We start from the raw sequence: 15,186 nt of genomic DNA, 5'->3' as shown, positions 1-15,186 counted from the left end.
ATAAAATGGATCCATCCTGTGTCTTCCAAAATCTGTATGAAACACATATGTGAACTCTGGCCTTCCATTTGCACAAGTAATGTTGCTAGGACAGCGTCACCATAACAAGAGCCACAGCAATTTAATTATACATACAGTACTACAAACTCTTATCATTCCAAAATCCTTAATGGAGAACAAAAACTAGCTTGTGCCAAAAATGAGAGAAAATAAATGTCGTTTACGTTTAGACATAAGGATGCATTTGTCATTCTTCTAATCCAGTAAAGAGTACAGGAGAAGGGAATTCCTAAAAGAGCTGTGGAGGGAAATACTGGACTAGATAAAAGAATGGCCTGCCAAACTGATTCCTGGATTTTGGCAAAACAAGAATGTTGAAGCACTGGAAGCTTTGACAACAACAGATTAATAAACCAGGTAGAGAGTTTGGATTCAGACATCAGAATGCCTTACACAAAAGATATGGTGCAAATAAGCACTTATAACACAAACTCAAACACTCAGTGACAAGTCCATTAAAGGGATCGCCACTGACATCAGTAGGGAAGCTATGAGCTCAGTTAGCAGGAAGGATTTCCATACAGGGAAACCATTTGAGAGTCCACATTGCGGACAGGAAACAGTCCACTTTCTTCACTAAGATATAATAATTATATTCAAAGGTCTTTGAGCATTGGTCCACTGGTCATTACTCCTTGTTCCCCACAGGATAGCATCATGCAATGGGAAACCTGGCTGGTTAACAGAGGGTGCCTCTCCTGAATAACTGCTTTTTGCAATTTAGCAAGGATTCTCAAAACAGATGAGGCAACGGGGCATCAAAGATTCTGCTAGGTTCCTGGGATCCTCCCAGACTCCTGGAGTCCCACTAGGATCTCAGAGTTATTACCTCCATCCTGCTGAAGAGAACTCCTTAGAAATCCATGGGAACCATAGGGATGTGTTGCAGATGGGACATGAGATATGGTGGAGATGGTTCATGGAAAGACTTGATGGACTTGGGGTTCCCAGAAGCTGAGATACCAAGACGCTACATAACTCTTTATATTATTTCCCATTGTAGACAAGAGGCGAGTTTCCCCCATACCCAGGTAAGGCGACCATGGGTTAAATTGGTCCCTGTGCAAAGAAAATGGGATTCTGAGGATTAAGAAAAAAACAGAGGTAGAAACAGACTGGGCAGAAAAACCAAGACTCGGAGTGAGGCAAAAATTTATCCCTGTTTAGTCTGCAAACACAGAGGCGTGTGGGCTAGCAGGCACTTGCTGAGTAGGAGGTGAAGAGGCATGTGGTACTGGTTGCTAAGGATGTGTCTGTGCTGCCGGCTGCCAAGAGCCTGCAGGTGCTGCAGCTGGCTAGGATCTTGGAGACAGCTGAAAAGGACATATTTCCCAGCAGGACTGTGGAGAACGTTACTCAACTGATCAGTGGGAAGGCTGCCAGTGGAGAGAGAAACTTCATTCTCACTGGAGCAAGAGAATCAGGAACTTTCTGGGCGCTTTAGGGGGCAGGCAACAGAAACACCATGGGATGTCTGCTGAGTAGACAGGTCATGGGTAAGGAAACAACCTGTATGTGTGGAAGAGAAAGCAGGGACAGCTAATAGTTAAGATTCTACCCTGTGGGAATGTTGCAAATATTAAAGTTTGTATAGGTGCATAGTAGAAAGAAACTTAATCCAAAGCAATCCAAAACTTTCAGGAACATTAAAATTGGGAATTTCTGTGAACCACTTATTGATATCAGGGACATGATCACATTTTGGTTAATTGAGGGTTTTGATTAAATGGGATTTGGAATAATTGGCTTTGGTTGTATATTAACTCAAAGTGGGTACCAAATGACAAGAATGCAAAGAACTTTGGCTTGTCTTGCTAGAAAAAGGATCTTTCATAACTCATCCATTAGATGGTGCTCCAAGAGTAACAACTGGCAAGATACTGCCATTCTTCAGAATTTGCAGATGCTCCATGGGGGTGTGCGCGGGAAGCTTAACTTGTTAGATTTTAAAGCACTGATAGTGAAAGTTAGAGTACTGGAGCGCATATATTTTTAAGGCAATCTAAAATCTATGCTTTTCCTTTTCTAAATGAGTGAACACTCCATAAAATACTCTGTTCACATTATTTCTATATGGCATTTCTGTTATTTATCATATAGTAGATTAATTTATTTATTTTTTCCTGTCATACTGTACTAGATAAGGAAAAATAAATAAAAGGGAGTATCTGGTGTCCATGGTAACCACACTAACAAAAAGCGCTCACTCAGCAAACTGACATTATGTGTTTGAAGGATTTCTAACACTTTTTGATAGTAGTGATTTCTCAGTTGCTAATCCTGTATAAATATAAGCAAATCGGAAATACGAAGTACAGTGTATAGGGTCAGCCAGTGCAGCACCCCCCAAACCCCCAACAAAATGAGTTTAGAAACAATATGCAATGAGTCTGATTTAAAATTAAGGTGATTCGTTCATTCCCACAGAAAGAGAGAGGATAAAATACCCCTCCACCACTCAAATAAACTAATGGAAAAATGATGCAAACTTACGTACACAGCAACACAACAAGCAAAGCTCAATACACAAATAAATAATACTTGGTGCCTGGTCCTGCAACTCAGTCTACACCTGCATGGAGTCAGCTGCATGCAATTAAGGTCTGGGAACATATCTTCCTATGTGTCGGTCCAGTGCCTCGCACAATCCTGACTGGTGCTTTTAGGTGTTACCGCAATTCATGTAATAAGCAGTAACAATAATAAATAAAGGAACGACTGATTAAATAAATAATACCATAGGTAACAGTTACTAATTTGGCAAAAGTGCATCAATTCTATAAGCTGCTACTAAGGGCCTCCTGAACATAGTGATTTCAATGGAAGCATAGGGTGTTCAGCATCTCACCCAACTGAGCCCTGAAACCACCACAGACCCCTTTCTAAACCAACCAGGAGCAAATGGAACGTGGTCAGGTCAGGTACCTCGTTCAGTATGGAATAAACTTGTCCTTCTAGCCTTCCCATGCTTGTAGCTCCACTTCAGCTACATTACTCACATTACCCTTCTGTGAAGAATGGAGAAAAAAGGAAGCTGGGTCAAAGCAAGCCACTTCTTACCAGCATGGCTGGCTCTGCTACTCCCTATCCACATGGAGGCATCACAATACCATTTGTCATAGTTAAATTTGAAAAAAAATAGATACACAAGGATAAATAAAACATCCTGTCATGAAAAGAAACAATCAATCAATCAAATCCCCAAAAGTCAATGGAGCCAGGATTTTAATCCTGGTGTCCATTTGGTGAACTGCATCCAGAGCGATCCTAGAGGAAAATCCTTCCTGAATTCTCTTCCGTTTGCATGATGCCTGTTATGGTTAATGTGTGTCTCGCTCTCTCTCTTGCTGTTATGAGACATCAACATATTCTAGCGTACTTGCTACATTTGCACAGAATCAGTATTGTCTGATGGACTGAGCATGGTGGTGGAAGCCAGGAATGTAAGAATTCTAAACCCTGGTCTGCCAATGACTTGCTGTGTTGTATTGGAATATTCATGTAACATCTTTGTTTCATAATTGTGAAATGGGAATAACAATCTTTACTCACCTACTTCACAGGGAAGTTGGGAGAATACATTAGTTCATGTTTGTTCAGCACTTTGGAATATAAAGCCCTATCTAAATCTTAAGAATTACTACTACAAATTGTCGTTTTTATTCATTCTCATGTCATTCATCTTGTCTTCTATCATTTTCTCCGTGAGGTTTTCTGGTTATTATTTTGTTTATTTCACCATGATTATTTTAATATTAGATTGGATTACAGAGCTGTTATATCAAATAATATGTCTGAATTATTAATGTAGATGTTGAGTGATAGCTTTCCTCCCAAATCTATCTGTAATTTACAAAGTTTGGAATAGGTCTAGCTACCTCTGACATCAACAGAGCAGGAACGAGCCCTATTCCATCCAAAAAAATCTAACTACAGCAACTGTAAGCACCCATCACTGCAGTATCTGGGCACCTCAAAATATCTATCTTTACTGAATGTTGAACATTACATAAGAAAATGAATAATTTTTTTCAGAAAGGAAGACAAACATGAATCATATATTGTTTACAATGCTGTTGTAGCCATGTTGGCTCCAGGCTATTAGAGAGACAAGGTGGGTGAAGTAATATCTTTTACTGGCTTTCCAGAGGCTCAAATCTTGTTCCAACCACGAACAGAAATTTGTCCAGTAAAAGATATTACCTCACCCACCTTGTATCTCTCATGAATTATGAAGTGAATCCAAATTAAAATTAGAAAGAGACAAACTAAATTAGACAAAGTTCATTGGGAAATATGCCTCTTACTGAACAATTTTCTTCACAATTTCTTTGCTGCAGTGGTGCTATAGTTATGGCATATACATCCCCGCAAAAAAACATTTTCAAGTCACTGAATGAGGACTAAATCATTGTTTGCCTTACATGCCTGTTCAGGGGAGTGAGTGGAGAGAAAATGCCCCCTTCTCTTTTGAATGGGCTAAATGCTTCAGAGTACAGTGCAGAAAACAGCCTCTGGAGGGCCACTATCCCTGGGGCAAACGTGGGGACTGGGTGGAGCTGTGATGCCACGCACCCTCAATTTGCCTGCTGGGGCAGTTGCATTTACACAGAAGAGGGGGGTAGTAATTTGCTTCTGATATAAACAAGTGGGGATCCAGGAAATGAACTGTGACTTTCAGTCACAATTTGTTCCAGGGTCTACTCCTAGGGCAACACAGCTATATGTTGCCCTTTACTCGAACAGATTGTAAGGTCACAGTCTAGCCTTATTCCTTATGAAAAAATATCACTTCTCTCATGCTTGGCTTAAGTGTGGAAGCAATAAATTGTGTATGAAAATGTGCCATTTCAATCCAACTCTCTCAGATGTTTTGATTTCAGTTCATTAGATAGCTGCAATATGTTATCACAATGAATGTAGAGGAGCAACTTCCTGTATCTCTTCTGTATTTGTTCATTCTCATCTAACTGCTGAAATTTCAAGGACCTGAAACTTTCAAAACTACAGCTGGGTTCATTTCACTGCCCTGAAAATACAGAAAATGAGTGCAGTTCAGTGACTGTGATGCCTTCAAAAAACAACCATTGAAAAGCTGGTTGCTATGCAACCTACTGTATTGTCTGTATTACCTTCACCAACAGATGACATGTTGTATAAAATAAAATAATCCTCTTTAAAAAACTCACTACAGTGAAAGGTTGTTGTGGGTGGGCAGTACTTGCAATAACTCACAACTGTGTCACAACCTCAAAGGAAAAACAGCACACCGCTCACTTCTGCCCCATCTATTATGGAACCCCAGTGTAATGATTTTGATTATTTATCAAGCTAGTGATCTATATACCGAATTGCTCAGAATGAAGCAAACAAGCCTCCAGGTACTCACTGGAAGGTTTCTAAAGCAATACTTTACTCAAACAAGATTCTGTGGTGATATTTCCACATAGTGAAGCCAAATACACCATTTTACTCTTGGATTGTTTCAACTTGTGCACATCCCTTTAGTTCTAAAACTGCTTCTGCCGGCACAAGATTAGAGGCCTCTTGTCCCCCCTACAGAACAGACAGAGAAGGCAGGAGCAGTACAATGTCCTTTCCCTGACAATCCTACTCTGAAGAGAAATCTGGGCCTGAGTCTCATTTACACGCAGACTCCTTTATCACACAATGGCTAGGTAAAGGGGCCTCCAAGTAGGGGACAAATTATGATGACATAAAATTACACTTCCAGAATGGTGTAAAGAGGCTGGAGCGTAAATGAGAATCAGGCCCCAAACCTCTAGAAGTGAGAGGGGAGCTCAGTCTCCATACTCATTCAGGATCAGATTCTGATACCCAAATGGTACCTTACTCCACATATAATTCTGTTGAAGTCAGTGGGGCTACTTGCAGACGCTACCCATTGGGTATCAGAATCCAGCTCCAGGTTACTCAGTACTGAGGCTGCCAATAAAAGGATCAGTTGGTGCTAACTGCAATGGTCATTTTTGTAATGTGATCATATGCCCATTGGAAACCTGACTGGAATCACCTGCTCCTTTCACACAGGCCAAACAGTCATTAAGGAGTGAATGTTTTCATCTTCTGCTAATCTCGTTGGGATGCAAATTAGTGACAGAAGCACACTGCTTTCTATACAGGTCTGCAGTATCAGTGAGATGCAAATTATTAAAGAACAATATTTTTTGTTTAGATTTTTTCCCTCTTTCCTTCTTGAAAAACAATCCACTCTCTCCTTGGAACGCAAACAGGAATCTGGAAGTGGAATTGGGATCTCCTGTACTTACTGTATTTGAGCAGATAAACCAGCAGAAGTTACAAGATATCAGAGTATTATAGATTGCATAATTATACAGAGATAGACATAGTAATGCATGCATTTAATAAATGGGAATTATAAAACAAGGCAACTGATTGATTGATAAAGGTTCCAGCTGCATGGGTATCTGCTACCACCCCAAGCTGAGAATTATTAGCCTGTTTACACTCTCTCAGTTATTATCTGTATACCAATTATTAAGTTATTTCCCCTATTTTAACCCAACTTTCTAAATATACACACTATGAATGCTGGGCGATAGTATGGCAAATACAAAACACTCCCCCCACATTCTACTCCTTATCTTAGCATTTATATATCACTTTATATCGCCAAAGCACATCACCCTGTGAGGTGGGCAAGAAAGTATTACTATCCTCAATTTACATATGAGGAAGCTCAGACAGAAAGGTCAATTGACTAATCCAAGGCCACATGGTGAGTCAGTGGCAGAGCCTGGATTAGAACTCAGGGCCTCCTGACTCTCAGCAAAGAGCTGATGTTGTGCCAGATCTTCAGCTACTGCAACTCAGTGTAAGTCTGTTCACTTCACTGGAGCTACACCAATTTATACCAACTGACCTGACTCTCTATTGCAGCAGTTCTCAAACTTTTGTACTGGTGACCCCTTTCACACAGCAAACCTCTGAGTGTGACCCCCCTTATCGATTAAAAACACTTCTAAATATATTTAACACCATTATAAATGCTCAAGGAAAAGGTGGGTTTGGGGTGGAGGCTGACAGCTCACGACCCCTCATGTAATAACCTCATGACCCCCTAAGGGGGCCTGACCCTCAGTTTGAGAATTCCTGCTCTATTGTTTATGGATACCATTTAGGCCACTTGCATGTCTAAATACTTAGCTGTCTCTGCAAATCAGGTACAGTTCATGAATGTCCAAATGCCAGTAACTGTAGTCACAAAAAGGCAAGCTAGATCACAAAAATATTTTCACTTGAATAGTTGAGGTGCTGCTATACCTAAGAGGTATTGGTAGGGCTTGTCCTCATTCATTGAATGTTATAAACACACTTATAACTCTCCTCCAATCTCCAAAGAATTAGAAGTTGTTCAGGCAAAACTGGGATAAAAATACTAAAGGCTGTAAAGTAATCCCACTTTCAAAATTACTCATCATTCCAATGTTCTTTACAGGAGTATTGCCTGTAAACTGACTCATTCCACAGAAACAGCAACAGAATAGTAAAAAATAAAAATAAAAACTTGTAATATTTAATTTTGATTTGATTCTGCAAAGTGCAAAGCACTCTGGCCCAAATCCAGCCAAGCAAATGCTTAACTTTAAACGTGTCATCCAACTTTAGTTAAGCACAAGCTTAAGGGATTTGCTGGATCAGAACCATTGTGCTCAGCAAAATGGAGCCCACAATACGCTTATATATGGTAATATAACTGTACACAGTGTCATGTGTTACTGCTTATGCATGTATAACATACACAGTATATATGACACCCCCTCTAGTGCCAAAAGGGTCATTACCCATAAAATTTGCCACAAGTTATCTAAAACAAACTTGAAATAATACTGCAAAAGCAAAGTGGTAACTTAAAGTGACATAATAAGAGAAAACACAACAGGAAATTTTATGTTACAGTTACTTGTCAGCATGCATTTCATATAATAAACAAGTGTAGATGTAAATTACATATTATATATTAATGCTATATTAATAGACACACGGACAATGAACCCATTAAAACAGAGTAGTATGTGTCACAAATGAATTACACAGTTCATTAAAAGAATCCTGGGAACATCTAGTTCCATTATTAAAATTACTTACTTTCCCATAGCTCAGCATGATTATCCTCACCAAAACAACATTAATGTGGGCACCTAAGGACTCGTCATGGTAGATTTCATTCACCTGCAAAAGAGTGTGGATATTTTTAATAATTATTCTGTCAATAAGTAATCACAGTAGCAATTATAAAACACAAGCTTTTTATATGTTGTGTCTTTAAGATACAGATCAACCATACTCATTTGTAAAAAAGGGGCATTTTCACTAACTGAAAGAACTTTCTCTCTGTGAACTACAAGGCTCTACCATAAAGGTTTCATATAGGCGCCAAATCAGGAACTTGTCTTTGTTCAGGAACCCACTAAAGTCAGTGAAACTTAATCAGGTGCATAAAGTGCTTCCCTAAACCATGGACTAAATTATTAAAATACTCTCAGGGTGATATCCTTATGAAACAGTCAACCACATGGGTTGTTTTTATTATGTCAAAATTGATTAATTTCAAACTATACAAGCATAACAAAATCTGTAAAATACTAACATAGAAAATGGGGGGAGGGTTGTATTATACATACATACATAATCACACATGCACACAGACAAACTATTCTAAGAACACTAAAGACAACACTATGAATATTATAATGGAGAATGAAATACAGAAGTCCAAGGAATATAGAAAAAATAATACTATAAGCAAGTTGGGCAAAATATTAGCTATTAAAAGAGCTGATTGGGGTCATCTATGATGAGAGGAGTGAAAGAAGGCCAACTCAGGGTCTTATAAATATGTTTGGTTTTTTGCTTTACAAATTAGAATAAGTAGATAAATAAATATCTGCAAAGCAAATATATTCCCTGCTCCCTTCCCCTCAGATCATTAGCACCCCTAGTACATCATGGGCCAAAAGTGGACTATTTTATGTGTGAGACAAAGAATCGCTCAAATTTCATGGTTTGTTTCTGACATAAGAAACACATTCACTGGGATAAGTTATTAAGCTTCTGGAGAGTTGTTTATTAAAAACAAGATCAATACACTCCTATTTTTTCAACATACCTTAGTCCCAAAGGGACCATATCAAATATAACTCACTTCTGATCTCTCTGTAAATATCATGTACCGTCTACTTTACAACAATGTCTTTGACTGTTACCTGAATGTATTTGAATACATTTGATATAGATTTTCAAAAATATGAGCCTAAATTTGCTTCTAAATTCACATTTGGGCACCTAAAGATCGGCCTGATTTTCAAAAGTTGTGAGCACCTGCAGTTCCCAACAAAGGCAGTGACAGCTACTTAGTCCTTGGTGCTTTTGAAAAATAGGTCAATTATTTAGGTGCCTAAACGTGAATTTAGAATCCTAACTTTAGGCTCCTATATTTGAAATATCTTTACCCTTCCTCTCAGGGACTTTTGAAAAGGCAGATTAACATACTGAAGGATTTACATATACACTTTTGTTTAAGATAAATTATGTGCTTAAAGGAAAGCTTTGTGCCAACAAGGACATTTCATTGTGTTCTTTACTAGATGCCCCACACACTCAAGGGAATTATCATCTTGATGCAGGGATGCTAATTTGCCTGATTCTATGTGCATTGGGATAAGAATATAGGCTCACTGATAACAAGCTGAAATTTGCAGTAACTTAAATATACATAAAATAAACACTGAATAAAATCTTCTGTGTATAAGAAATAATAAGTGTGACATGTAACTAAGTGTTTTATTAGTTCATGAGCCATAACTCCAATTCTTACACATTCCTTTCCCATTAGCCTTCAGAACTTAACCTCAGCCTTCTTTAACAATAGTGAAGCAATACATCAACTGTATCATTACCACATGCCAAATTAAAACTTGGCAGGGAAACATTAACAGAACGGCATTGAAACATTGTTATACAGTTCACCCAACTGACATCTAACAAACACATTTTGTGAATGAATAAAAAAGCATAAACATTGTAAAGGTTCCTTGACATCTGTGTAGTAGGTTTTCTCTCAGACATAGGGCCAAATCAAAGCCCTGGATCCTAACGTCACATCTAGGGATTGATTCAGCTCCAATGCAATACTCCTTCTGTGGGAGCTGGACCCTACGTCTCTTTCGCTGGGCGAACTGTGGCTGTATAAAGTACCTCTTTGCAATGGAAACAGATTGAGAGTCAGACTTTGATTCTTTTAATGTTATATTTTATTATCATTTTAAATGGAATATAAAATAAATTTTAAAACAATAAGTTACTTCCAAAAAAAATTAAAATGATCCATTCCAATAAGGTTGAAACTTTTTTTTTTTAAATAAAATTTCATCAAAATCTACACATTCCAACGGAAAGTTTTGATTTTGACAAAATGGGCATTTTCCAAAGGAAAAATATTCTGACAAATTTCCTGACTAGCTCTACTATTAATCATTTCTTTGCTTTGCATTTCCTTGGTTATTTAAAATGGGGGGGACAGCATATGACAACACACTGAAATAGATTCACACTTATTTCAACGTGGGAAGTGAATGGCATCTGTTTGTTTCAATGTACTGTTAAAGAAAGGAGATCCAAGTGACTGAGCTCTGAAATGGATGTGCTCAAATGTGCATGAGAATTACACTTTGAAACATAAAATTACCAGTAGAACTATGGAATTTTAAAGCTCCAGATCTGTGGTGTCTTTCCTCAAACATAGAACTTCTGCATTACAAGCAGATCTATTTACTTCAATGTACAGATAGCCCGATACAAAAAAATGCATGCGTCTAGAGTAAGGGATGTAGCGCTGATTCTGATTTCATCCTAATTATTCAGCAGTGTAACTCCAGTTACTTCAGTGGTGATGCCCTGGTTTATACCGCTCTAAGAGATATCAGAACGGAGCTTCTTGTTTATCCTTAACCCATGAGGGTCAGATTCTAATGTTATGCTGGTGCACAGGAAAGCAGAGCACACAAAAAGGCTCTCAGAACTGCAGCTCCTGCACTCTGGGAAGGGCAGATTTTGCATCAAATCTCATGAGATGTCCAGTAGCGGCGCCAGGGTTTTTGGTGCCCTAGGCGCAGGGCCGGCTCGCCGGTCCCATGGCTACGGTGGACCTCGCGCAGGTGTGCCTGCAGATGCTCTACCGGAGCCACGGGACCAGCAGACCGTCCGCAGGCATGCCTGCGGGAGGTCCACCGGAGCAGTCTGCCGCCTTCCCAAATCCTGGCGCCTTAGGCGACTGCCTAGGTCACCTAAATGGAAGCATCGGCCCTGGAGATGTCACATGGTGATTCAGCATTTACAGAGGGTGACAAGTAGGGCTGAGGAAATCTAAAAGAGTTAAAGGTTTGGAAAAGTATTTTTGGGGGTTGGCAAAGCTATTGTAGATCACAGACCATTTTTTCCCTGTAATTTAATTCCATGGTTTATTTTCATGGTGCTTTAATTAAAAACCATGCTGTTCTATCTAAATGCAAGCCTTGTGCTCTGTACTGGGGATAAAGAATGTTCCATTTGAAAATTAGGCTGACACAAGTTGGTGCACTACATGAGATATACTGACTGTATTTATTTTTGCATCCGAATGTCCCCCCCTTTTTTCAGTTTCTCTTAAGCAAACTTGAACTCGACACTGTAACCAAATACAATACAAACAAGCCATGCAGTTGTGTGTAGGGTTAACATCTTTCCAAAAGAAGACACTGCTGGAGGGGGATACAGTTGGAGGGTGCTGAAGGGGTATTTGGGGTGTGCTGGAGGGGGGTTGTGGACTTGGAGGGAGTATTTGGGAGGTGCTGAGGGGTGTATGTGTACTGGGAGGGGTACCTGAAGGGTGCCACAGGGCCTCACTCTTGAGGTGGGGGGCAGTGTCGCTCCCTGTCACAGTGGCAGGGCACGTGGTGCAGGCCCAGGACACAGTGCCAGACATCAATCAGCACCTCCCTGCCTCTCCCCATCCCAGTCCTGGGAGCCAAGACTTGGGTGGGTAGGATCTGGCAGCTGCGGGTGCAGGGAGGGACCCATTGGGATGCAGAACCAACTCTTTCTGAGCTGCTACGTCTGCTTCAGAAAAATTCTGGACATTTCCTCTAATTAGAAAAATCCGCCTGGACAGAGGATCAGAGGAAATGTCCTGGAAAACCTGGACATATGGTAACCCTAGTTGTGAGGGATGCATTATGCTTTGTGTATATTAGGTTTGAGAAACATTAATGTGTTTTTAAAGTGCCTGCCACAATGGGGCCCCGATCATGACTGGGGCTTTTGGGCATTATTACGATACAAATAATAATAGCAGCCCTGTACTTTTGAAGATGTTATCAGCAGTAAATTTGACAGGATCTGCCAAAAACTGTGAGTGGTTTTCTATATTAGGCCACTCTTAATAAAAGCAACCACAGTGAGGAAAAAGTCACAGGTGGACTCATTTATGCAGTATCCTGGTGTAGGATCTTTATTAATGCTTGTTATGCAATGGGGAGCCTGCTTTATTAAGTCACTGCTTCTGATTTCAGAGAAATCTCAAGGAACCAATTAGCAGCAACAGTCATGTAATAAACAATGTGACTATTAGCCCTATTCTGAATCAGCAACATAGGATACCAAAGCTCACGGACCTAAGCCATTCTTAGGGCACAATGCAAGACGCAGCTTGTTCATCTGGCTTTTCAGCTACCACAATTTGTTGATCCATCCAGTCCACTCAAACATTTTTATGATCACTGAAAAGATACAAAAACCTCTTATTACTGAAGTTTTCTGTACCCATTAACTCTGGGCAGAGGCCTGGGGGGAAGGGGAGAGAGAAGGGGAGAGAGAGGTTAGATAGACTCAGACTTACAGTCAGAAGGGACCCTCATGATCATCTAGTCAGACCTCCTGCCCATTGCAGGCCACAGAACCTCACCCCCACAACCCATTCCTGTAATAGACCCCTAACCTCCAGCTGAGTTACTGAAGTCCTCAAATCAGGATTTAAAGATGTCACTGCTGTATCAGTTGCAGTGGGGAGGTGGCCCTCTACTCCATGCCCTTCCTCAGGTGGGACATCCAAACTCCTATCAAGCCATTTTTAGGACACTGAGATGCAGCTGATTCATCTGGCTTTTCAGCTGTATGGTTGTTGCCAACAGCAGACATGGAATGGCTGGCGAGCAATGCATTTATTGCCTATTTTGGTACAGCATTAATGTCTTTTTTAAATTTTGTAATATCAAGCAGAAACCATGGTGGAGGGCATGGCCACTCAAATCTTTTGTTATATCCTTGGGGGCAGCCGGTTTAGGAAGAAATCACTTGAGGCCAGACAGCAGACAGCTAACAAAACTACCATTTATTTACAGACACAAAGCTCACCTAACCGGCTGAAGCTGGCTGGGCTATCCCCTAATAATCTAACTCAGTTGTCACAGGAACAAAAACCATGACAACCAAATACACAACATATTCCTCCCCCCCTAATAAGAACATCCCCTAAATAAAACACACACTAGATTAGAGAAGGAGGGTAGACTGCCTCCATTCCCAGCTAAACCCTGGGGATTATTTTGCCCCATAACCGTGGCTTCGCCCTAGCTAAAGATCCAGCCGATGAGGAGGCCTTCTGTCTCTAAGTGGATTATGGCAAACTTCTGGTGTTGTTGCACCTGAAAGTACCATGGGCTCAGGGTCTGCAGCATGAACAGGTGAGTGGGTGGTATCAGCTCGTGCTGGGCAAAGGGGTATCTCAGCCGCCGGCAGTAATGGAGGAGAACAGTAAGGAACAGGTGATTCATGATTCGTGATTCGGTGTCTCGCCGGAAGAGGTGAAGTCAGACCACTCAACTGCAGATGTGTCCTGAGGACTGGCATGACCTGGCAACAGCTGATCTACATGTCGCTGCCAGGTAAGATTCTCTGCAGTCCGGACTGTGTAGGAAACAGGTCCTGTTTGAGTGATGATTGTGGAAGGGACCCATTTAGCTCTGGAAGTATAATTCTGAGCCAAAACTGGCTGTCCCAGGCTAAAGGTTCGGTCTTTTGCTCTGGGTGCCCGTCTGATGACTTGATGTTACTGCTGATGTTGCACAATTTGTCAGGGTTCAGAAGGTTTCAGCAGATCAAAGCAAGTGTGCAGCTGTCGTCCCATCATTAGAAAGGCCGGGGATGCCTGGGTCGTAGCATGAGGTGTGTTTCTGTAGGAAAGTAAGAAGGTATCCAGACGCTTTTGAATGGAGTGTTGTCCCCTTGCTGATTTCAAAGCGTGTTTCATTGTCTGCACAAATCATTCAGCTAATCCGTTGGTGGATGGATGATATGGTGCTGATGTGACGTGGTGTATCCCATTTGCCTTCATAAAATTTTGAAACTCCTGAGAGACGAACTGCGGTCCGTTGTCGCTCACAAGTTGTTCTGGCAGACCGAAATAACTAAAAAGAGTCCCCGTAGTTTTTGGATAGTACTCTCTGCAGTAGTGGACTGCATAATAGAGACTTCTGGCCATTTAGAATGGGCATCTACTGCCACCAAGAACATGCTTCCTTCAAGGGGGCCAGCGAAGTCAATGTGAATATGTTGCCATGGGGTTTTCAGGCCAGTCCCATGTGTGTAGGGGCGCCCACTGGGGTGCATTCCTCACACCCTGACATGACATACAAGCTTTTGCCTTCTCTTCAATAGCACTGTCCAATCCAGGCCACCAAAAATAGCTTCATGCAATTTCCTTCATGTGTACTATTCCACAGTGACCGGAATGGAGCTGTTCTAACATCTGTGATCTCAGTGGTGGTGGAATAATGACACGTCTCCAGATTGGACCGATAACTCCATCCTCCTAGACATGTAGGTAACAAGGTCGAGTGAGACCGGAGAGGTTTGTCGAGATTTTCCATGCATCACCAGGTCCATAACTTGGGACAATATTGGGTCAACGCAAGTTGCCTTCTTTATCTGAGTACTAGTGATGGGTGTATTCTCTACCTGTTCAAAGTAGAAGATTTCCTTTTGGGCACTATCTTGATGTTTGACTGCCAAAGACAACCTTGAGAGGCCACCTGCATTGCCGTGCAGAGT

At 40.9% G+C, this 15,186-nt stretch overlaps 1 protein-coding gene across 3 annotated transcripts in view; it reads right to left on the bottom strand.

Moving 5' to 3' along the window:
- ADAMTS2 (ADAM metallopeptidase with thrombospondin type 1 motif 2) overlaps window positions 1-15,186 on the bottom strand; it is a 399,572-nt gene that overhangs the window by 61,308 nt on the left and 323,078 nt on the right. For all 3 annotated transcript variants that reach the window (XM_050961509.1, XM_050961510.1, XM_050961511.1), the window contains one exon: window positions 8,191-8,274. In XM_050961509.1, coding sequence (XP_050817466.1) covers window positions 8,191-8,274 — 84 coding nt within the window. The remainder of the gene's footprint in view (window positions 1-8,190; window positions 8,275-15,186) is intronic.

Source organism: Gopherus flavomarginatus, chromosome 7 (genome assembly GCF_025201925.1).
Source record: "Gopherus flavomarginatus isolate rGopFla2 chromosome 7, rGopFla2.mat.asm, whole genome shotgun sequence".
NCBI lineage: Eukaryota > Metazoa > Chordata > Testudines > Testudinidae > Gopherus > Gopherus flavomarginatus.
Note: the sequence above shows the minus strand (reverse complement) of the source record. Positions and strands in the feature narration are given on the sequence as shown.